Source organism: Eublepharis macularius, chromosome 12, assembly GCF_028583425.1.
Source record: "Eublepharis macularius isolate TG4126 chromosome 12, MPM_Emac_v1.0, whole genome shotgun sequence".
NCBI classification, from domain to species: Eukaryota; Metazoa; Chordata; class Lepidosauria; order Squamata; family Eublepharidae; genus Eublepharis; species Eublepharis macularius.
Genome location: NC_072801.1, coordinates 30,257,998 through 30,282,875, shown reverse-complemented (window position 1 = coordinate 30,282,875; position 24,878 = coordinate 30,257,998). Strand labels below are relative to the sequence as shown.

General features: G+C 46.4%; 1 protein-coding gene across 3 annotated transcripts in view; it reads left to right on the top strand.

Moving 5' to 3' along the window:
* Positions 1 to 24,878, top strand: part of CREBBP (CREB binding protein) — a 166,115-nt gene that overhangs the window by 33,801 nt on the left and 107,436 nt on the right. For 2 of the 3 annotated variants that reach the window (XM_054995488.1, XM_054995487.1), the window contains exon 3: positions 332 to 508. The exons of the other annotated variant lie outside the window; for it this stretch is intronic. In XM_054995488.1, the coding sequence (XP_054851463.1) occupies positions 332 to 508 (177 nt within the window). The remainder of the gene's footprint in view (positions 1 to 331; positions 509 to 24,878) is intronic. 3 annotated transcript variants of the gene reach the window in all.

The following is a 24,878-nucleotide window of genomic DNA, read 5'->3' as shown; positions in this document are numbered from 1 at the left end:
GCTCTTGAGTAGTAGGCACATGCAGTAATTTTAGGCACACAGCTGCAGAAATCTCCAAATTGAAAGAGGAAGGTACGGCCTAGAATTGGACATGTTATTGCAGTCTACTTCTTCTGCCAGTAGAATGATGGGGAGATAGTATAAAAGTTGAGATAAAAACATCTTGAAGTTGGAGCAAAATTGTGTATTATTCCAAAACCATGGGCAGGTTATCAGTTCAGTCATTATCCAAGACTGGCTACTGAGTAAGTTAGGTAACTTTTGTTAATGCTTGTATGTACAGGTAGCTGAATGGAAGGCACTAACAGTAATAATCTTACTTTCATTCCAGATGGGAATGGCCAGTAACACAAGTCCCTTCGGGCAACAATTTAGTCAGACTGGAGGGCAGCAGATGGGAACAACAGGAGTGAACCCTCAGTTACCAGTTAAGCCAGGCGTTGGCAATAGCTTGTCTCCCTTTCCTACAGACATCAAGAGTGTCTCAGTTACCAGTGTGCCAAATATGGTGAGTTGCCTGTAGCTCACTTTTTTACCATTATTTTTTGTGATCTTCCAGTTGACACACACTTTGTTAATTGGTTTAAGGGGAAAACCCTCAGAAAAGCTTTGTGTTTAGGTTAAAAAAAACCAGCATTCTCATATTGTGGAAACAAAGTAATAGAATACTTAAGAAGTTATTACTGTGCTACCTTTCTACCCTTAAATGAGCTGTGGGAAACTTGCTAACTTACAGTTTCAGGTAGGTTGCCATGTTTGTCTGCAGTAGAACAGCAGGATTTGAGTCCAGTGGCACCTTAATCTGGTTGGTCTCTAAGGTCCCACAGGATGCAAATCCTGCTGTTTTACTAACTTACAGACAGTCCTACTAATTTTCAGGAAAAGCCACTTGACAAGAGACCAGCATTACGTAAACCTCTTGGGCCAGATGACTCTCTATTATGAGGCGAATTATGCAAGTTTTAGCACATATAGATCAGTGGCTTAAGTCCCTGTCTGGAGAGAGGAAGCAAAGGGGAAAGCTTGAAGCCTGTCATTTTGCAGAGTTTGGGCTAGAATATGCAGCCTATTCAGGGACAGTGATGGAGGGAGTGGCCTGAATGGGGGATCTACAGCCCAGAGTTTGCTGTTCCTATGTAACATTCCAGTTCCTTATAGCATAATATATGCATGTTTATTTAGAAGTAAGTCCAATTTACATGGGACTGCAGCTTAGATTGCAAGCTTGCACATACTTCCTTGCAATAAGTATGATGGAGCTCGTTATGGCTTACTTCTGAATAAATATCCGTAGGATTGCCCTATAATTCTTCTTTAAACACAATTGTTTTGTTGCAGTGGATGATCTTAACTTGAGGAAAGTACTTGTTCATTGTTCCATGGGTGTTCCCAACTAGTTCCAGACAGAGCCAGATTGTTCTGAAGAGACACACAGGTTTACTGTGTGAGCTATTTCTTTAGGTTCCAGACAGCTCTCAGTAGGCAGAGTGTGTCTTATCCTGCATAAATAGCAGCACATATTGCCCCTGCTTTTGTGCTGTCTAGCAGAGGAGTTCATTTTGAAACTGATAATTAGAATTGCTACTGATTTCCTACTAAAAAGCTTTCAAACTTGGTGGCCTGGAATTTCACTGATAGTGGTTCCAGGTACCCACATTAGTCCAAAGCAAAATCCACATAGTACCTTTTATTAAGACCAGAAGGACAAAAAACTGTGTGAACTTGGAGTTCTCCTGACGTCTTCATCAGGGTGGATGTTAAACAGCCCCAAGATCAGCATCCTCCTCCCCCAAATCAAGCTTGCACATTGTGTTGTCTCATTTGGGGTAGATCTTGATAAGACAATATATGGATTCTTTTCACAGTTACTGAATGCATCATGATCATCATTTCCTTCTGCAGTGTAGTGTTGTCTCCTTTAGTTGACAAGAAATGTATGTAACCATATAGTTTTTTGTGATCTCTGTATATCTGGTGGGTTTGGGGTTTGAACAGAGCTGTAATCCAGAAATTTGATCTAGCTTTTAGATTTGAAAATATTTTTCCCCAGACATGTTTCTGACTGTGCATGCCCAAATAGGAATAGTGTGTCTTCCTGCTCAGTTCTTTTGTCTGTCGCAGTAGCATTAAACAACCTGTCTTGGAGGGCTAGTGTTCTCTTCAAAACAACAAAAAGCTGTTGTTGTCTCTTCCGTTGTTCCTCTTACCTCTTCGGTTTTTCCATATTTCTCTTTTTAGTAGTTTTCTGTTGTACGTCCACCTATGATGTAAAGGGCATCTTTGAAAAATCTTAATCAATTTGTGGGGAAGCTGCCCTCAGCTAATGGTCACAATAATATCTTGTGTTTGGGAGATGAACACAGTCAAGATTTGTGTCACTATTTCGTGTTTACAAAGCAAGCAAGGTGCAGTCGATCCACCAGGTTCTGTGCCACCCTTTTTAAGGAAAGAACTCTCTTCGACTCTGAGGTGATGGCTAAAATACTGGGATCAGTCCATGGTCTTGTAATCGCCTCTTTCAGTCTTGATGTCACAGTAGTTTGCTAGAGCCCATTGACACCAAACCATGAGGAGAAGTTATACCCTGCAATACTAAGATAGCACAAGAGTGCAAACTTCAGGAGTGTCACCTGCTTCTGGGAAGAGTAAGAAGCACACAGAGAAGCACCAACCAAAATTAATGGAAAAGCAATCTCCATCTGCTCCTGCAGTACATGCTCCCTCTTGGCCTTCTGTTTCACCTGTCCCTAACCCATCTCAACTGATCCTAGAGCCCAAGTCAACACTTTTGGTCCACCAGTACATCAGTCTTGTCCCAGGAGCCTCGCTAGCTGATATGGGCTTCTTTTCAGATACCCAGCTTGTTGGTTCTTTTTCTGAGGGACAGTTGCAGGACTTCCCAGCAGCAGCTCCCCTTAACCTCATGAGAGAGAGAGAGAGACCTTTCTGATGCTCAGTACTATGAAACAGATCTCTCTACTACGTTTGGTACTGAAGTTTCTCCAGATGTTCTTCAATAGATACTGCACTCAACATTGTCAACCCCAACATCATAGTCATGAGCAACGTCCATGGTATTGTTTCTGACCTCTCCTTAACATCTTTACTACTAGGAGCAAAATGGATGCTACATCATATCATCTCCATGCATTGCGAATACTAACACTTGAGGTCTGTTCTCTGTGATTGTGACTTCACCAAAAGCTTTTCTCTACAGAGCCACACAACAACTCATCTGCCAACTATCTGACCCAAATTAGCCTTCATCCTGATGCAACAAAGTATCCTCACCACATTCTAAAGTAAAGGATCTTGCTAATCTTAGACTTTGAAGACTCCAGCCAGGACGTTCAGTGACCAACACTCAGGTGTTATGTCCTACCAAGCATCTGAGAATGTACTTGGAGCAGCTGATTCATATAACTACCTCTTTGAGATTGCAAATAAAACAGCAAACATTCGTAATCTGAGGACCCATTCCTCTAACTTATAAATGTAGCGTCTCAGATTCCTTCTCAAATTGGCAAAGTAGTTGTGGAGGAACTTGACATGTGTTCCAACAATACCAAAATGTCTTGAAAGTCTGTACAAGATATAGCAGAAGGGATGTGACCTTTCTCTTTCCATATTCTCCCCCACCCCACCCCATATTTCATCATGGAAGAAGCCTGTCAGATCAGACAAAAACGGGTGTCACTTACTGTGTTTTCTGACAAGGAAGATAATTATGCAACTGGATCTCATGGGCAGGAAACTCAAGTTCTCCCTCTGAGGCGGAGAACATCTTGGATGATTCCCACCGTCCAATCAGGGAGGCAGGAACTAATTTTCTTCCTCTTCCTGTCTGGAATGTGGGACACCCTCTCTTCAGTTCTGTTCCTGCTTCCAGGGAGAGCAGTCTAGTAGCTGACTTGTTCTGCTACTTTCATATTAGGACTTCACTTTCACTTTCACTTTCCCATTCCCACTCGTTTGCTCTTCTTTTCCTCTAATCTTACCTTTCTATTGTCTTTCAAACTCTGTTGACTTAAACTTTCATAGTTCCTCTCAATCTTCTTGCTGTCCTCTCCTGTCTCTTACTACTCTCCCTGGTTGACTGAGACGATCACCGTAGCCATTTGGGGCAGCCGCCTACAAGATGGACACCAGGGATTCTGAGGACAGCTTCCTAGACAACAGAGAGGAATGATTCCCAGTATTCACATCGAACGAGATGGGGATTGATGAATTCGGTGCTGACATGCTTCCCGGCTTGTGCAGTCTCCTGGCTACAAGTTGGCCTTAGACCCACAGAGGAGCTTCAAATGGCCCGTCCCACTGAGCGGGAGCCGGAAGTAACTGCACGCTCCTGCTCTGCAGCTGGAATCAGCGTGTTACCTCATTCTAGGCTTTTGGAGATTTGGGAATTTTTCCTCCTGGAGCATACTCACCCATCTTTGGATATCAGCGGAAATCCTGCCTAAAAACAGAAAAACATATCAAAGAGACAATGATTGAAATCAACAGATGATTGATACCTGCCTGAAAGGGACATTTTGATAATTGACTAGTAATGTGATTTCTCCACAGGCTCAGGTTGTGATATGAACAAACCATTGCTCAATTGTAGTAGAAGGATATTACATTATTACATATGTTTTGACTAAAATGTTGCTACACTTGGTTTGATCTATACATTGTATTTATTTATACTGAAACAACCTTCATTATTGTATTAGTGGTCTCTTAGGAATTTCCTCCTTTGTTTAGCTTGTAATGTTTAATAGGCAGAGATCCCCACTGAAAAGGGGGATCGCCCTCAGAGAGCTTCTGTAATGACAAAGAGAAGGAAGACTTTCTTCAGATGTGGAGGTGGAGGAAATATCCGTGCCAGAACAGTCAGTTCATCTACGGTCTTCCTGTGCAGTCCCACATGGGGACTGCGCACGCGCAGGCCTGCCGATACCGGAGATTTTAATAGCTAAACACCACCAGGGGGCGCTCCCGCCTCTCAGCGCGCATGCGCGGCCGCTTTCCCGCCGAAACGGCCCTTAAGAGGCGGAGCGCCCCTCACATACCCTCAGTTTCTCTTTCGCCGCCGATCGTTGAGGTTTAACAGCTTTCTTCGTTCGCGATGTCTGAGAAGGCCTTGTTTAAGCGTTGCGAGACCTGCAATCGTAAGATGACAAGGTCGGATGGCCATTCCATTTGTTTGTATTGCCTTGGGGAAACTCACAACACTCAGGCGTGCAAGCATTGCCGCGCGTTTACCTCCAAGGCCCGGGCGGAACGGACGGATCGTTTGCATGCCTTTCTCTGGCAGCGTGCGATGTCGGTCGAGGACCCTCCACCGAAGTCTTCGTCTGCTCCGTCTGCGTCCTCTCGTCCTCCTGTACCTTCGGGTTCCAAGACTCCTCGTTCTCAGCCGTCTCCGAGTCGCTCGGAGTCGAGGTCCGAGAGGATCCCTTCGGGTCGGAGTTTGTCGGAACCGACCGCTTCGGTTCCGAGACATCTAGCAAGTCGACCTCCTTCGATCTCGTCGGCTGTCTCGGCTTCGCCTGCTCGTGGCGCCCATAGAGGTTCGACTCCGTCGGTTCCGAGGTCGACTCCGCCAACTCAGACCACCTCTACGGTTCCGATGACTTCGGATCCTGCTGTGAGACCGAAGGCCGTTCCTGAAAAGAAAAAGAAGAAGCATAAGCATTCCAGTAAGCATGATAAGGCAGTGTTGGAAGGCTTACTCACCTCTTCCCCGTCGGTTCCGGTCGACTCCGCTCCCGTCCAAGTGGAGCAGCGAGCAGAGGCGAGTGATCGTCCGCAGTCCAAGACTCCTCCGGACCGGGTGGCTCAGGAGGACGATGTCATTCTCCTCGAGAAGCCTCTTACCCCTTCCGGTCGGGCTCGATCGGCCTCGTACGAATCGGACTCTATTCAGTCGGCTCGGAGTCGAAGGAGTCGGTCCGCCCGTCGCTCTAGCTGTCGGACCCTACGGTCCTATCGGAGCCGATCCAGGGAGAGTCGACGTCGAGATGATCCTGTCCCTCGTTACTCTAGTAGGGAGAGTTCATACTACTCGGACCGGCATTATAGAGGTGCTTCGTTGTCTCCCTCATTTCGAGTCGGTTCCGATGTTGGCTATGACCCGTCCCGCCTCCCGTCGGATCGGGTCTCTCCACGACCCCGGGCCCGTTACAGTGTTTCTCCTCTGTCGGAGTCACCTGAAAAGGAGATTGGGCCATCTGATGAGGCCTCACCTACTGATGATTTTCGGGCCTACAACGAGTTGCTCCGAAGAATGGCGAAAGCCCTGGACCTTGAAGTGACTTCCACTGAATCTAAATTTACTGATAAGATATTGCAACATATCTATTCGGGTTCTACTCCCTCGATTGCCTTTCCCCTTATTGAGGGGTTTGCTGATCTATGGAAGAAGCTGCAGTCTCGACCTGCGTCTGCTACCGCCACTAATCGAAAAGTGGAGAGCTTGTACCGAACCAAGGACGATGCTCATCCGTTCCTGGCCGTTCACCCTCCTCCATCCTCACTTGTCACCGAGGAGATGCAAGCTCGGCCTCGCCAGGGCTCGCTATCGGCTCCAACTGACAAGGATAGTAGAAAGATCGATGCCTTGGGTAGGAAGTTGTATACTTCGGCTACGTTTGGCATCAAAGTGGCGAATTATGCCGCAATGATGGCGGCTTATCAGCTGTTTTTATGGAAGAAGGTGGCGTCTTTTCTTCCTAAGCTTCCCGAAGATCAGCGCACTCTGCTTCGGGTCATTCAGGAGGAGGCTGTTCGTCTCTCCAGACACCAAATTAATGTTGGGAGAAGTATGGCTGACACTGCGTCTCGATCACTTCTCTCCTCGGTGGTACTGCGCAGGTACGCATGGCTTCGCACGACCGCCCTGCCAGTTGAGACAAGGAACAGGGTTGAGGACCTGCCGTTCGAGGGCACCACTCTGTTTTCAGAGAAAACTGACGAGTTCCTCTCTAAGAAGAGGACTGATCGTTTGACAGCCCGCTCGTATGGGGTTCTACACCAGCCGTCGCAGCAGCCTTCTCGCCCATACTATCGCTCCTTCCAGCGTGGCAGACAACACCGCTATCAGCCCTATCAAGGGTATGCTTACCAGCAGCGCAGGAGCTACCAGAGCCCACAATCTGCCTTTCCCAGACGAAGGCAGGGCCAACGTCCCAAGCCTGGTTCCCAACAGCATCAGGCCAAGGACCAGGACCAATTACATAAGCAATTCTGACAATCACAGGGACCTGACCCCACATTTGGGGACAGGCTTAATGCTTTTTTGGATGCCTGGTGTTCAATTTGTTCCGATGTTTGGGTTTTGTCTATTATCCAGTTTGGTTATAAAGTTGAATTTCTTGGTTTACCTTACCTACGTCTCCCTGTGTTTTCTTCTGACCCCCCTCGTTCAGAGATCCTGGGAGAGCTCTCAGCCCTATTGCAGAAAGGGGCTATAGAGGAGATTCCGGTTGCTTCAGCTGGTTTGGGGTTCTATTCCAACCTCTTTTTAGTGGAGAAGAAGGATGGTGGGCTTCGGCCTATCCTGGATCTTAGGGGTTTGAATAAATTTATACGAGTTCGTAAATTCAAAATGGTTACTTTACAGATGGTTTTGACCTTGTTGCCCCAACAGTCGTGGTTTGCAGTCTTGGATCTGAAGGATGCGTATTTTCATATTTCAATTTTCCCTGAACACAGGAAATTTTTACGTTTTGTCTATGGGCAACGTGTCTTTCAATACAATGTTTTACCCTTTGGGTTGGCCACTGCACCTAGGGTGTTCACCAAGTGTGTGGCAGTAGTGGTGGCTCATTTACGTCTCCAGGGCTGCCAGATCTTTCCTTATCTGGATGACTGGCTCTTGGTTGGTGATTCTGCTGACTCTGTGTCCAATCAGGTGTATCTCACCTTAAATTTATGTTTACGCCTGGGTCTTTTTGTTAATCAGAAGAAGTCCAAGTTGACCCCGGTGCGCTCCATCCAATTTATTGGAGTGGTTTTGGATGGTGTTCGGGATGCAGGCTTCTTGCCTTCAGAGCGTGCTGCAAAAATTAAGAGGCTTATTTCGACCCTTCAGAGGTGTCGTTTCCAATCTGTTCGCTTTATCCAGACCCTTTTGGGTTGCATGGCTTCTACTACGGCTGTGGTTCCGCTGGCCAGGTTATTTATGCGACCCTTCCAATTGTGGTTCAATTCAGTATTCTCACCGGCCCGTGATTCTCAAAATAGGAGACTTTCCGTCCCTAGGGGGGTGCTGTCCTCCCTGGAGTGGTGGCGGGATGATGCTAATTTATTTAAAGGGATGGAGTTTGGTTTTCACCAAACTCATCTGTCCGTAACTTCCGATGCTTCCCTTTTCGGTTGGGGGGCTCACTGTGCTGGCCTTTATGCCCATGGGTTATGGTCTGAATCTGAACGTGAGGAACATATTAATGTTCTTGAGTTGCGGGCAATTTTATATGCATTGATCTCCTTTACAGATGTCGTGCGGAACAAGTCCGTTCAGGTCCTGACCGACAACACGACGGCGATGTTTTACATCAACAAGCAAGGTGGCACGGCGTCTGTGGCTCTCTGCACAGAGGCGATGAGACTCTGGAAGTGGGCCATAGATCATGCTGTCTGGCTGCATGCAGTTCACATCCCGGGGGTACAGAATTCCATGGCGGACCACCTGAGCAGGCTCCACAGGGAAAACTACGAGTGGTCCCTCCAGGACAAGTATCTCGCCCCTATCTTCTCGGAATGGGGGACTCCGGAGTTGGACCTGTTTGCGACTGTGGAAAATCGCAAGGTCCTAGCTTATTGTTCCAGAGGAGGAGTAGGCCCAGAATCAAGTGGGGACGCGTTTCAGTTAAGTTGGTCAGGTCCCCTGTGTTATGCCTTCCCTCCGTTCCCGCTTCTGGCACGGGTCCTCAGCAAGATCCAGAGGGACAGAGCGTCCGTCATCCTGGTGACCCCGTATTGGCCGAGGCAACCATGGTTTCACTCCCTTCTGAGTCTACAGACTCAATCGATCCGTCTCCCGGTGGTTCCCGATCTCCTGACCTGCGGGGGGGTTCTTCACCACGACATCAGGAGACTCAAACTCACAGCGTGGTTGATCAGGCCGGGGCTGCCTTCTCCGAGGCTGTGACTAATGTTCTCTTAAATGCTAGACGTTTGTCTACCAGGCAGTCTTATGCCCTTAAGTGGGACAAATTTTCTGTGTGGTGTAGTCGCAGGGGTTTGGATCCTTTTGAGTCCACCCTTTCTGAGATTTTGGATTTTTTGTGGGAGGTAAAGCAAGAGGGTTTGGCCAACTCCTCAGTCAAGGTTTATCTGGCAGCCATCTCTGCCTTTCACCCTCCAGTGGATAGAAAGTCTGTTTTTTCCCACTATTCTGCCAAATTATTTTTGAGGGGATTGAATAATTTGTTTCCCCCTGTGCGGGCTTTGGTCCCTCAGTGGTCGTTGCCCCTGGTTCTGACTCGTTTGATGTCTAAGCCGTTTGAACCCTTGGCTTCCTGTCCGTTTCGTTTTTTGTCCATGAAAGTGGCCTTTTTGGTTGCGGCTACTTCAGCCAGGAGGGTTGGGGAGCTGGCAGCGTTATCTTGCGAGCCCCCTTATTTGAAATTTCACCCTGAGAAGGTCGTTCTTCGTACAAAGGTTGAGTTTTTACCTAAAGTAGTATCCCGTTTTCATTTATCTCAGGAATTGGTTCTGCCGGTTTTCTTTCCGACTCCGGCTTCTGAGGCAGAGGCGGCCCTTCATTCTTTGGATGTTCGTAGGGCCATTTTATTTTATTTAGATAGGGTAAAACCATTTAGGATTGACTCTAATTTGTTTATTTGTTTTGCTGGACCGAAGAAGGGTAACCGGGCTTCGGCTCAGACTATCTCTAGATGGGTGGTCCAGGCTATACTGACCTGTTATTCTGCTGCTAACCTACCTTGTCCTTTGCAAGTGCATGCCCACTCCACCAGGTCCCAGGCGTCGTCAGCGGCTCTCTTCAGAGGTGTTCCACTCCAGGACATCTGCAGGGCGGCGACGTGGGCCTCGGCGGATACCTTTGTGAAGCATTATGCGCTGGATATCCTAGATAGAAAGGAGACAGCGGTGGGCACGGCAGTTCTGCACTCCATCTTTGAGTGATGCTTTGGCGTCACCTCCACCCAGGTATTTAGCTTTGGAATCTTCCCATGTGGGACTGCACAGGAAGACCGTAGATGAAAAACAGGTTTTACTTACCATAACTGTTGTTCATCTAGGTCTTCCGTGCAGGCACACATGCCCTCCCTCCTTCCCCGCTAACTCTCTTGGTACTTACCTTGCAGGGGGCGGCGAAAGAGGAACTGAGGGTATGTGAGGGGCGCTCCGCCTCTTAAGGGCCGTTTCGGCGGGAAAGCGGCCGCGCATGCGCGCTGAGAGGCGGGAGCGCCCCCTGGTGGTGTTTAGCTATTAAAATCTCCGGTATCGGCAGGCCTGCGCGTGCGCAGTCCCCATGTGTGCCTGCACGGAAGACCTAGATGAACAACAGTTATGGTAAGTAAAACCTGTTTTTCAGCTGTCTGAATCTGGGATCTACCAGTATTTACTACCTAAGACATTCTCAGCCCTAGGGCTGCAGGAATTACTCTTGGGGGGGGGGGAGGACCCTTAGACAGGGAATACCAAATCCAGACCCAGGGAAACAGGAGTCTCTTCCTAAGGAGGGCTCCTCAGAAAAGGTCCTCTCATTTCCAGAATATCTTGGGAAACAGCTCAAGGCTGAGGGCTCTAAACCATCAGCCAATAAGCAATCCCCAATGTGGTCAAAAAACTGTACTCACTACCTTTCCTTGCTAATAAGATGTGGCAGGTACCTGCGATCAATGCTCCAGTGGCGGCTACACTTGAGTCATCTGAGCTCCCTGTCAGAGGATGGACAAGGATCAGTCAGAGCCAACTTAGACAAGAAGAGAAAGGCCACGCTGAAGAGAGTGCACGAGGCGATGGACATAGTCATGGCTACTGAGGCTACAGCCATTGCCTCCAGAGCGTCAGGAGTATGGATCAGAAAATTGATCTAACTTCTCCCATACTACAACAGATGCCCCCCCCCCCAAGGGGCAAACAGAATTTTGAAGGCCAGTACCTTCAAGGCAGACACCATCCTGATGCACTTACCTTTTCTTCCAGGCCTATGGTCTCGGCAGCAGTAATATGTAGGCACCCTTAACTATGAGCATGGCCTCTAAATTTACACTCTAAAAATGTCATCCTGTCTTATTACTTTCAGAGAGCAAGGTATTTGGGGATGCCCTGGGAAAGATCCCAGGGATGCCCTGGGACAAAAGAAAGTGTTACCAAAACACTCAAACAGAGAGACGATCTCTTGGCCCTCAGCAATTTTATTCACAACACACTCATCTAAGGTTGAGATGGGATTCCAAGCAACCATCCTGGGGTTAATCTAGACAGCTCTTTAATAAGGAGGGGGTGTCCTTTCAAGAACCCACTTGTGGTATAGTGGTTTAGTGACTGAACTGTGATGCAGTAAGTACTCTGCTGGTTCAAATCTCACTACTGCCATGAAGTTACTACATGGCCTTGGGTAAATCGTTCTTCTCAGTCCCAGCTCCCCAGCTATATTGTGATGATAATGCCTACTTTGTCCCAAGATCAAACAGACAGTTCTCCACGCATGGAAAGAGATCCAACCTTGATACCAAGATCTCCAAGACGGGTCTTGCAAGCCGTCCCTGTGAGAGACCAACTAGTTTTTACCATCAAGCCTGGGTTGACATGCAGGCAGACATCTGGACCTGGGGACTGGAGGGCATTATTAGACTTCAGGTTTTTTGAACAAGTTTATTAAATTGTATCACTTCTGAATGGAGACTCTGCGCTCAGTCGCAGAAGCCATTCAACCAGAAGAATACACGACATCTACAAATCTCAACGGAAGCATACCTCCATGTACCGATCCTGACAGCCCATCAACACCTAAGATTTTGCGTGAAAAAGAAAAATCAATTGGCAGTTCTGAGCCATCCCTTTCGACCTGTCCACCATACCAAGAGTGTTCACAAAACTCCTGATCAACCCCATCGTATGTCTGAGAGAGAGGTATTCATGGTGTAGTGGATAAGAGCGCAGGACTCTAATCAGGAGAACCGAGTTTGAGTCCCCACTCCTCCACTTGAAGCCAGCTGAGTGACCTTGGGTCATTCACAGTTTCTTGGAGCTCTCTCAGCCCCATCCACCTCACAGGGTGTTGTTACGGGAATAATAACATACTTTGTAAACTGCTCTGAGTGGGTGTTAAGTCTTCCTGAAGAGCGATATATAAATCGAATGTTGTTGTTGTTGTTATTCTCCGCTCCTCCACATGAAGCCAGCTGGGTTACCTTGGGTCAGTCACAGCTTCTAGGAGCTCTCTCAGCCCCACCCACCTCACAGGGTGATTATTGTTGTGGGGATAATAATGCCATACTTTGCAAACTGCTTTGAGTGGTTCTTATGTTGTCCTGAAGGGCAGTATATAAACCGAATGTTGTTGTTGTTGTTGTTGTTATGATGTTCACTTGTACCCAGACGATTTCCTCATAAGATCAAGCTCAAAAGAAAAATCTCATGACACTCAGTTCAACATTCATTTCTTACAAAGCTGAATCACCTGGGTATGATCATAATCACCAAAAGAGAGTTGTCTATCCCTCATCAAAGAAAAGGTCAGGAAGACTAAAAAGCTGACCAAGACACTCATCAGAGTGCAAAAATCACTTCTCACAACACTGCCCAAACTGATGGGTTTACTAGTGGCCAACAACAATGCAATACGTTGGGGTCGTCTACATGCAAGATCGCTTCAGACCTTTCTCAGATCTTATTAAGAACAGATCATGGAGGAGACAGATCTTCCCATTCAGGTACCACTGCAGATCAAAACCAGTCTGAGCCAAGGTTACCAGCCCAATGGAAAGCAAAAGATTCATGATCCCTCGAGAACAACAAATATTTACAGATACAAGCATCACAGGTTAGGCACATTTTCCTATCAATATCTTGGAAATCTGAGCAATTTGTCTGGCTCTGTTCCAGTTGAGAGATCAGATAGTGAACTCACACATTTTGATCTGTATGGACAAGGGGGGATCCATTTTGATCTGTATGGACAAGGGGGGATCCAAGATCTCGAGGCGGCACAAGGAGGCAGCAAAGATACTTACCTGGGTGGAAGGTCACCTAGCCTCGATCAGAACTAACACATCAAAGGCATATCCAGTGTCCAGGCAAACTGGCTGAGCAGGTAGACTATTCTACAAGGGGAATAGCCCCTTAAGAAAGATCTCATCCAATGGATAACATCACACTTCGCAAGACCCCTCATGGACCACTTTGTGTCCCAACACAGTCATCAACTACCAGGGTACATGACAAGGTTTGTTCCACCCAGAAGCAGATGCCCTGACATCGCAGTGGCCATTAGACCTCCTCTAAGCATTACCACTCTTACCATTAATACTCAAACTCCTGAGAAAGATCAAGGAACGGAGCGAAGTGCTAGTGGTTTCCTCTTGGTGGCCTGTAGACTGCTTTTCCTCACTCCAACAGATGTTGATACCTCCATCTCTCATCCTACCAACCTCTCCGGTCATGTTACAGGAGGCACCGATTTGGCACTCTTATTTAGACTCACTTTGCTTAAATGTTTGGAAATAGAAAGGAAAACCTTCCTACGATGGGGATATTCCTGAGAGGTGGCCGATACTCTCCTAGCATCCAGAAAACTGTTTCGGATCAGAATTTACAACTCCTCTTGGAAAGTCCTCACTCAGTGGGGCAGGAGGAAAGCACTGGACATTTTACACAGACCTGACCAAACATCTATTTGAACTGGTCAAGGACGTTCCCCTGAGAAGGCTGAGAATGAAGACTATTTTCCTCATTGTGGTCATGTCTACCAGAAGAATCTCAGAACTGAGTGCACCATCAGTCAGACCTGAACTATATATCTTTCACAACAATAAGGTGATACTTCGTACTGTCCCCACTTTCTTCCAAAAGTCTATTCCAAATTCCATAGGTTGAAAGAGATACAGCTACCATATTTTTACCTGTACCCTAAATTGCTTAGGGAGAGGCTCTGACACAACCTAAATGTCAGAAGGACGCTCACGGCCTACCTGCTCTCAACTGTGCAAATCAGAAAGTCGGACTTTTGTTCTTCCATATATCTTCCCTCAATTTGTGGAAGAAAATGCCTTCAGCAGCTGTAGGTGCCAATAGCAAAACATACACACTTGAAGTTTATAAAGCTCTCATCGTAGAGGTTCCTAATGGAATAATGGCTCACTCTGTGAGCAGCACTACTACCAATGCATCATTACAGAGGAGCGCTTCTGTAGAAAAAGTCTGCAAGGCAGCAACATGGTCGTCGGTCTCAACCTTGGTGAGATGCTACAATTAAATCTATCTGATTCAGTGACACCACTTGTGGTAGAAAAGGACTGCAGCGCATAATCTCAGACAAAGACCACGTCACACCCAGAAAGTGGAAACTGCTTTAGGAGCACCCAAAAATCCCAAGATAGGGTGGGGAAGGTGGCTTCCTGGATTCCCCCCTTCTCCCACTCAACCCAAGAATCCATTTTACAGGTAATGTTTTCTCCTTACAAATTGCCAAAAAGCCCCAATCTGCATGGCCAATGTGGAGCAGGGCCTTGTGGCAATTTTTAAAGTTCTAAAATTGCCTGTAAAATGGTGTCAGGAGCAACAGCAGCAAGAAGGTAAACTTTGACTTCCCTGGGGCGAATGAGGGAAGGAAGAAAGGTGGGTGCATGCATGGTGGAGTCACAGGCAAGGGTGGGGGGCAAGAAAGTTGTGGGTGGATGGCAAGGGACACTTTTCTCACCACCTCCTCCCTCCCTAACTGCCTTCCCTTTTGAGGGGCTTCAAAGGGCAGTGGTGTTTGGAAGAGAGGTGGCAAAGAGGAAGGCTCTCTGCGAAGGTAGGGGCTGAAAGCCTGGCGTGGGTCTCTGTAATGCTCACCCTGCAATTTTTGCGCAGCCCCATTTGTATTCTGTCTATCCTAGGCTATATGTCAATGGGGAGAGGTCACATCCTTCCTCACCTGTAAGAATGCGTCTATTTATAGGAGCAACTCAAGACTCTGTTTTTGGCAGGGGCTACAGCATTAATCTTTCCTCTGTTTTTGCCAGGGGCTACAGCATGCGGTTTTTACTCTGGCAACCACTGCAAAGGCAGCTCCAAAAGTTTCTAGGGCTTATAATGGCCATAATTATCAGCGGGCAGAGAATGAGATGTCTTCATTTGTAATCTCCAACCTATGCAGGGACACTTGGGAGAAGCTAGCATACGTTCCATCAGTAGTGCTAGGAGCTGTTTGCAGCCTTCATAACACTCATCTCAAATAGTATTAACCATAGATGCCTCATTGTGGGGGTGGTGTGCCTGGTGTTGCAGGCACACAGTTGGCCTCCTGATCACCTCAACGGAGGCAGTTCCAAATCAGTCACTGCAAGCTATTAGTTGTCTACAAGTTACTTCACACCTTTCTTTCTAAGCTACAAAGCAAAATAGTGCAGGTAGTCATAACAACATAGCCATAATGCAAAGAAGATGGAGCATTTACTTATTAAAACATTTATATCCCACCTTTCCCATTCATCACCTTGATTCACCTAGCCTGCTGCCTTTAAGAAGCGATGTATCAAGTGCAACATTGGTCTGATTACCATCCTTGTAGTAAGCAAAGACACCACTTTGGCAGATTCTTCAGCCTCAAAGGGACAGTTGTACATTAGTGTTTTTGAGCAGCATGTACCAACAGGTAGTGGACAATTGCTGAAGCCCAGCCTCTTTGCCCACACCAGCCAATGGATGGGACAAAGTTCTGCCTTTCCTCCTATCCCTCTTGCACCCAAGGTCATTGATAAGAGCAACCAGAACCATGCAGTCTATTCCCCATTCATCCCAGGATGATTCATCACATTTTAAGTAGTTTACCTGGTGGCGGTTTGGCACAGAGTGGTAGTGAACTGCATTAAGATTCTTCTTATTTCTAGTTCCTACTTAAGGTGCTTTTTTATTTTCATCTAAACCAAGACCTGATCTTTTCTACCTGCTCCATGAAGTCAGCCTTGAAAGCAGAATGAGCTTTGCTTCTGTTGGATGTTTGGAAAGTATTGTTGCTCCTTTAGAACTGGCTTTTTCAGAAAAGTCTAGGGTTCATTCCTGCATTCAGGCCCAACAAAAGAGCAAGAGCTTTCTTCCTAGTGATTCAGCCTTTGGATTATGGCTACTGTCAAGCGTCAAGCTCTGATACGAATTTAAACATAGACTTCTTCCTGGGGCACTCAGAGCTCATTCCACCAGGGTGTTGCCATATCCTTGGTGTTCAACAGAGGGATTCCTCTTTCTAGCTCTGCAGGACAGCTGCTTGGACTTGACTTCATGAAGTACAATGCTCTTGTTGTCCAAGCCAGTGCAGATACATCCTTCAGAAGGGCAGTGCTCTTATGTTCTGTTCTCAAAGATGCGCCTGTACTTGCCTCCAGGTAGGTCAGCTTGCTAGTGTATACTCATTGAAGTGATGGACAAAGTAAAAACAGGTTGAGTGGTTATCTGTGTGTTCATGTGAACCACCAACCTTTCATGAGACAGGTGCTTTCAACTTGCTATGGGCTTTTTGAATTATATGGAGTGGGAAGATGTGACTTTTCCCATTCGGGCATGCTTTGTCAGAATTGCATATATGAGGAGAGAGCGTTTTTGTGCCTTAAACCAAGCAATAGAAGTTTCTAAGTTTTAGCTCTGTGCGAGTACAAAGCTCATCAGTGGGAATGCACAAATAACCACTCAAAAAACACTTCCAGGTAAGTAATCAGTTTTTAATAGTAAGTCAAAACTCCAGTTAAGCACAAGTAAGACTATAATAAGTTTATAAAATAGTTAACACATGTAGGGTAAGTCCAATCAGTCTAGGAATTGAATGTTACAGATAATGTGGTGGAATTGAATTTTATAACCGGTTTAGTAAAACACAATGGCTGGCTGCTACACCCTCCACCCCATAAGCTTATAGATGAAAAAGACTGGAAATGTTACTGCTTTTTAGAAATACAGTGAAAAAAATTACATGGTAGTGTTGTGTGTTCACTTCACTATATGTAAAGTAGATTTTCATATTTGCATACTGGATTGCATTCAACTACGTTTTCTGACAGGGAAAAGGCTTCCTCATTGAACTCCAAAAAGGCTATGTTGAGGGCTGTTGGACTTGTATGTAAAAAATCTCTGTGGGATGGAGACTACTATAAGGAGCTCAGTTGGGCAAGATTGTGTGAAAAGGTTGGCTGGATCCAACTTGTGACCTGCTTACTCCCTCCCTTTTGTATAACAACTTAAAATCAGGATCCATAATACCTGTTTCTGTTTAAAGTGTTTTGAGGCCTTATAAAGAACTTGTAATTTGATTAATTCAGTTACGTGCTACTTTCCTAACAAGAAATATGAACAAACAAGGACTATCAGTGCTTCACTTTCTACTAAAGCAAATAGCCATTCTGAAATGGAGAATGGTGAATAGATGGTTGTTGTGGATTTCCTGGGTTGTATAGCCGTGGTCTTGGCATTGTAGTTCCTGACATTTCGCCAGCAGCTGTGACTGACATCTTCAGAGGTGTAGCACCAAAAGACAGAGATCTCTGTGTCACAGTGTGGAGAAAATGTTGGCAGGTAATTTATATCTACTCAAGAAGGTGGGTTTGGGCTGAGTCATCCTGTAAGAGTTTCCCAGGGTGTGGAATGCTAATGGAGGGAGGCTTCACTGTATCCTGAGGAGGTTCTTTTGCATATGGATTGGTGCTTGATATGCAGGGCTATTGTAGGATGTAGAGTATTTTGTTAGCCTGGTGTTTTTCAGGACTGGAAACCAATCTCTATTCATTCTTAAAGTCTCTTCTTTCCTGTTGAAATTGTGCTTATGCTTATGAATTTCAATGGCTTCCCTGTGCTCTATACTCTACATCCTACAATAGCCCTGCAGAGAAGATTAACATATCAAGCACCAATCCAAATGCAAAAGAACCTCCACAGGATACAGTGAAGCCTCCCTCCATTAGCATTCCACACCCTGGGAAACTCTTACAGGATGACTCAACCCAAACCCACCTTCCTGAGTACATGTAAATTACCTGCCAACATCTTCTCCACACTGTGACACTGAGAGATCTCTGTCTTTTGGTGCTACACCTCTGAAGATGCCAGTCACAGCTGCTGGCAAAACGTCAGGAACTACAATGCCAAGACCACAGCTATACAGCCCGGAAAATCCACAACAACCATCGTTCTCCGGCCGTGAAAGCCTTTGACAATATAATGGTGAATAGAGTTACATTCTTAGTGCACTGAAACAAACTTTATAATAATTTTAGGTTACTATTTGTTCACAACAGCCTGTGCTATTGCATGCATTATATTTAGTTTTTTACCAATGCATTCTCCAACAAATGATAAAAATCTACATTAGGGAAGGGATATATACCTTACAATCAAAATTTTGGCTTCAACAAAACAGTTTAGATAAAGTTGACATTCCCTAAAATTTAAACAAAGGAAAAAGACTGGCCTGACCTTTGAAGATTTTGCCAGAGCAACCTTTATACTTTTAGTAAGAATAGCAAAAGGTTGACTTTGTAAACGTATCTCAGTTGTAGTGAAATCTTAGATTTTAAGCAAGCATATGATTTCTTGACAAGATCAAAAGCCAGCATGGTTATGAATTCTGAGAGGCAAAAATCCATGAAGTTACTCAGTCAACTGCCATGTTGGAACTTTGCTGTTACTCCTTTTGCTGAATTCATACCTTTTCTCTGAAAAATACAGCAGATTCCCCATACTCATGACAACCACATTGAGACCTTTATGGTTATGAGACGGTATATGAAATAAACATCAGATGAAATATTAATTGCAATTTTTTAATGTGAATTGGCTATGAAACTGGAACTTTGGCAAGTCACTGGGAAACTTTTGAAAATGTTTATTTTCTGTTTCCTTGTAAGACATGTTTAATCAACACAATCAGCAAGAAAGGTAGCATATAAAGTGGCACACATACATTTTCTTGGGTTAAAATGTTCATTTCTGGAATTTTTGTTAAGGGAATTGTGGTTCTGAATTAGAAAGTTTTAAGATCTGTTTTTTCCCAAATCAAAAAATGATACCTGTCCTAGTGCTGTTTTATTTGGATGCTGGTTAAAATGTGTTTCAAAAGGAAAGGATGGGAGCCTTAACACGGTCTCTTATCATTTTGTTACTATGTTATTTTTCATCCTGTCCCATCTCAGAGGACCTTGCCTGTAATTATCAAGGCTTAATGGCCATGGGCAGGACCTGCCTTTGTGAGGTTTCCCAAAAAAGGGGCTTGGCTTCATAAGACTAAGAGATGAACCAGCTCCCTACTGCTTTAATGGACCATCAGTCAAGAAAGCTATTTCAGCAGTTGGTGAAACAAAAGGAGAAGCAAGCCGCTGTTTCTGTCTGGTGGGGAAGGGAGTATAGCATGGAGCTCTTTTCCTTGTGGTGTTGGAAGAGGAGAGGTTTCTCCTTCCGGTGCCTTGGTGTAGCAAGAAAGGCAAGCAGGTGGTCAATTTTAAACACTACCACTTAGCACAAGAGTACTGGTACTACTAATATTGTCAGTCTTCTGTAAAAGATTATTGAATATACCTTCTGAAATGAAGCTGGTTAGGTTCCTTGAAACTTTTCTATGTAAAGAAAACTGATGATCTTTGTTAGTCTTAGAATATATAGCCTTTAATGTGACCCAGACTATATTTATTAAAATTATTTATAAACCTGCCTTAAAAAGTTTGCTAAATATTTGGGAGCACAGATTAGTTATTTTACTACCTGATGTTTCAGCATTTGCTGGTCTAGTAAAATATTACATTACTTTTTTCTTCAGCATTAACACAATAGCTTTCTTTTTTGAAGAAGTGTTGCTAATATTTTTCATATGAAAAGGGAACCTGTATTTAAACACTTTTAAACTGAGGGTGGGCAGGTGAGTTAGGATGTGGAGATGGCAACTGTTCACCTGAACATTAGTAGCCCCGTCATGTACTGACTGGAAAATTCAGTTCTAATGCTACAGCAGAACAGAGACCTATATATACATGGAAGTATGCATGCCCCCAAAATGTTGGTATTATTTGGTTCTGGGTATCTGAATTACCATGAATATTTGGTATTCTTGATATCAGGGTCCAAAAATACAAACTCAGTATTTATATCTGGGTTTTATTTTGGGATTTTGAATATATTCTGTTCTTTTATTCTCTATGGGGGAACCTGTCCAGGGGCCTGGGGTGTGTTTTTCAGGCAAGCTCCAACGAAATGGCAGGGAACCTAGTCCTTCCTGTCCTCTACAGACCCCCTCTCCCCCAAGTTTAAAGAAGATTGGATTCAGGGGTCTAATTCAATGGACCCCTGAACAAGTTGTCTCCACTACTCTGTTTTTTCCCTGGGGCGGGGGGAGAATTCCAAGCTGGCTTTCGGGCAGAAACACCTAACCAAACACACGAGGCAACCCCACTGGCCAAAGGCTCAGTCCTAATGCAAGCTGAATCAAAAAAGTACATTAGAACCAATGTCAAACCCAAGAATCTTAGCAGAATGAAACTGAAACAGAGGACACTATTGCAAGCCCAACAGAACCAGTGTCACTCACAGAAGTCAAGCAGAACCCATGGCCACTGTGGGAACACCACAGAACAGAAGCAAGTACCAACGTCAGCCTTTGCCATTAACATCAACTGTTAATGGCAAGCAAACACACACAGCAGAATAAGATGCCTCTCCCAAGGAAGGCCTCAGAAAGTCAGAGGGAGGGGTAATTTTAGGTAATCCAAATTCTCCTTTGTCTGCAGCCTGTGTTGTCACTCACTAACTTAGAGCAGCTTAAAGGGAGAGCTGGTGAAGCTGCCCCTCATCACTTGCCCTTCTGTTCTCTCCTACCCCTGCGAAGAAGGAAGTGAACAGCGCTCAAGAACAACACAACAGCACTCACTAGCTTCATCTTGGGTGCCTCTCTGGTTTTGGCTTCTACTTGTTTTAAAACATTGGCAATGTGGTCTCTACTTTCCTAACATCCTATTCATGTGGCAAGAGAACTACATTTTTGGTGCCACTTTTCTGCACAGAATTGTGCTAGGGTCAGCAGGTCCAATTAGTAGTCTGGCCTGGGCGGTTTTTTTTGGGATGGATGGGTGGGATGAGATTCCAGGTTGGAAATGTGGATTTTATATAGTATACCAACTAGATAAATTGGCCTGCTGGTTTTCTACCTGTTAACTTTGGGAAGAGTGCTTTTCCCTACTTCCCCAACACAGATTGACAGAGGATGCAGGCACACAGTGTGCTTACTTCAGTCACTCTGAAAGCCCAGAGCTGAGAAATTGAAGTGGAACAAGTTGACCTTCTGGAAGACCAACTGCTCAACTCTCCAGGGTTACAGGCAAGTGTGATGAGGGCTGACAATGTTGCCCACATGGGAGAACAGATGTTTGCTCTGCATGCTTGTCAGAGGGCACGAGAGGAGTTTCTGAGCCACATGAGAGCGGTCTAGCCAGACTGCCCCTTCCTTGCCCTGGAGCTCAGAGGACAAGTGGTACACAAACTCATAGGGCTTTGAAAGGTGGGCCCTGACTAATCCTGGCTCATGTGCCTCATATTTCTAGAGGAACTGAGCGCCCCCCCCCCCAATTGGCTCTGGATATCTTGAGAGTGGCCATGAGGGTACCAAGCTGAGAAAGGGAGGTGCCAAGAACATTAGACCTGGTCTCTCCCTCTGTTGGCAGGGTACCCATCCTGGCCTACAAAAGCTGAGAGCTTTCCAGCCCACGTGGCAGTACTGCCCTTGATGTGTGGCTCACACATGATCACCAACATGTACAACTTGTTCTTGATGAGAGGTCACAGGTGGGACTTGGTGCCCTCTTGCAGCTTTCTCATAAGCATGCACAGACTGCTGAAACAAGATCTGCATATCCTGTGCCTGGATCCTGAAAGGAGGCCATCTTCCTCTGAAATGTCTGGATCAAAGGAATGATCAGATTCTCAGTTTCTGTGTCAGACAACACTGTGATGGTGAAGTCCTTAAAGGGCCTAAGGACCTCCGCCATCTGGGAGATGGTCAGCAAGTCATCTTGACTGAACAGCACCCACACCCCACCTCATCACCTACTGCTCCACTAAAAGCTTGAGCGTGGTACAGGTGAAGTTCGAGGAAGTGCTTATGTCTCTGATCAGGCACAGTGCTCCAGCATGCCTGCCAGGATATGCTTCTGGTGCAGTTGGTGAGTGGCTTTCACACTGCCTGAGAAGTGACCCATGATGTGCCAGCATCTCATGATGAGACACTGGAACTCATGAGTTGCAGTGTCCAGTCTGGGATCTTCAGGATTCAGGTCCAGATCCACTGCATCCCTCACTGCAAGATGATGTTTATGGGCCATGCAGTAAATGAGCTTGAGGCCCACTTGTAGTTCTGCTGCTCAGAAGTTCGTGCCACCATTGGTCACCATGTATCACATGGTGATGTCCCTGCCTAATCACTGCACTAATTACTTTTTGACGATGGCAGAGATGTTGTTTGCCACATGTGCCTCTTTGAGAACCGGTGTGGAGCAAAGCCTTACCAGTCCAGCAGCTCCGTATCTCACCCTGCCTAATGCACCTAGAAGATTATTGGGTTGCCACCAGTGCACAGTCAGCAAGGGGTATACATGCTGCAACTGAAGGCAGGTTCTAGGGTTGCCAGTTCCCTGCTGGGGGCGGGGGATTCCCTGCTTACCTGGCTGGTGGAGGGGGGAATGCACCTCCTGGGTACGCTCCCGGGCAGCATGATGCAGTCTTTTGCACTACAGTGGCTGGATTCAGGCTGAATCGGGCTGGATCAGGCTGCTGTGGAGCGCAGCAGCGCTACCATGCTCTGCAGTGGCCTGAACCAGGCTCAGTCCGGCCCAATTCAGTCCCCTGCAGAGCACGGGAGTACTCCCAGAGGCAGCTCCTGCCCTGTGCAATGATGTCACTTCCTGGAAGTGATGTTCTTGCATGGGGTGGGAGTTCGTGCACACGCCAGTGGCCACAGGACGGTGAGTACCAGGTCCTCCACTTGCTGCCAGGAGGGTATTTATTATTTTCTTCAGTTTATAGTCTGCCCTCCCCACACAAGTGGGCTAAGGGCGGATCACAACAGACTTAAAATACACCATGCAACTAAGCTGGCACTGAGCAGGGGCCTGTTGCTGGGACTCCCCCTTCTCCATTGTTCTGACCCAGCAACAGGAGGAGCAGCAGCATGGGGGGGTAGGGGGGGCTGGCAACCCTAGCAGGTACAGATGTTGGATGTGAAGCACACACTTCTCCTGGCAGTGTGGGACAACTGTGTCTTCAAATAGTCCTTTCCAGCCCTGTAAAGGGTGGGTGCCCTGGCCCTGCTCAGCATGGTGCAAACAAGAGCTGTGTAACAAGGATAGGCATAATGGAGCAGTCTGCAGAAGCTCACATCCTTGATAATGGGAAAAGGAAGTCCATCTACAGCGATCGTCTTGTCAGTGAGGAGATTCTCTTCCTTGCCCTATGAATATCCCCTTGGCACACTAGTGCTGCCCTCACCAAACATCTCCATTAGAGATGCTTGGCGACCCTTCTCTTCAGGAGACTTGGGGAGGAGAGCACCAGAGGTGGTTGTGGGACAATTCCCCTCCTGGCTTGCTGATAGCCGTGCAACACTAGGCTCTCTCTCCCCCCAAAGAAGATCTGCCTGATGGTGCTTCTTTAAGAGGTTCCTGAGCCAAGTCTTTCCCTCACCTGAACCCGGCCTTATACAGCTGGCACTGTGCATAGTGGGGGGTCCTCTGTCTTCTGGAAGTGATCCCAGACAGCAGAGGTGTAGGGAGACCCATGTTTCCCTCCAGTTGCGGCACCTCAGAAGCTGCCTCTCTGAAGTGCACAGGGCAAACACTATGTCTAGGGGGCCAGAAAGAGATGGTTGAGAGTGAAACCGTTGAGAAGTGCCTCCATCTCATCATCTGCTGCTGCTTCCATCCTCTCCTCTGTCTCTCCCCCAAAGGCCTTCTGCTGGTCTCAGAGGAAACTGGGGAAGTCTTGTTATCAGTGGCAAGTTTATCCTCCAGCGTCCTCTGGGTTCCTGGGATGAGCTCAAGGAGTGGAAGATTCATGTCCCCCAGATCCAGCCAAAGTACACCTCATGCTGCTGCTCCTCCTGCTGCTGGGTCACAACAATGGAGAACGGGGAGTCCCAGCAACAGGCCCCTGCTCAGTGCCAGCTTCTTCAGGCACCTGTGGGGGCAGTGCTCCTGCAGCTTCCTCAGTAAAGAGGATCTTGCAAGCCCTCTTGCTGTCACCAGCCGAGCCAAAGGCTGGGCTGGTGGAAGGCAGTTGCACTGGGGCAGGCCTCTATGCAGGTGGGGAGAAAGCAGTATTTCTCCCCTTCCTTCTACCCTGCTACTCTTTTGTTTTGCCCTTCCTTAGGGCCCCATTGGACTCCTCTCATTTATTCTGTCCCCACTAGTACTACAGGTAGAGTTGGGATAGCTCAACTGCACTACATTCACTAACATACTACAGCACTAAACCACAACAGTTTTCCACCCCCCCCCCCCCTGGATTTCAAGACCTAGCCAAGTATCAGGGTCTTTGGTTTTTAAAAAACTTTACTCTAAAAGCTGGCTAATGGTTGTGGGTCTAATCTGGAAATGGAAAAATGTTCTCTTATTAAAAAAACGTATTAAAGTGTCAGTCCTAGGGTGTCAGTCCCTGGCAGTTAGATCCCCAAGTCCCTCACAACAAGCAAGCAC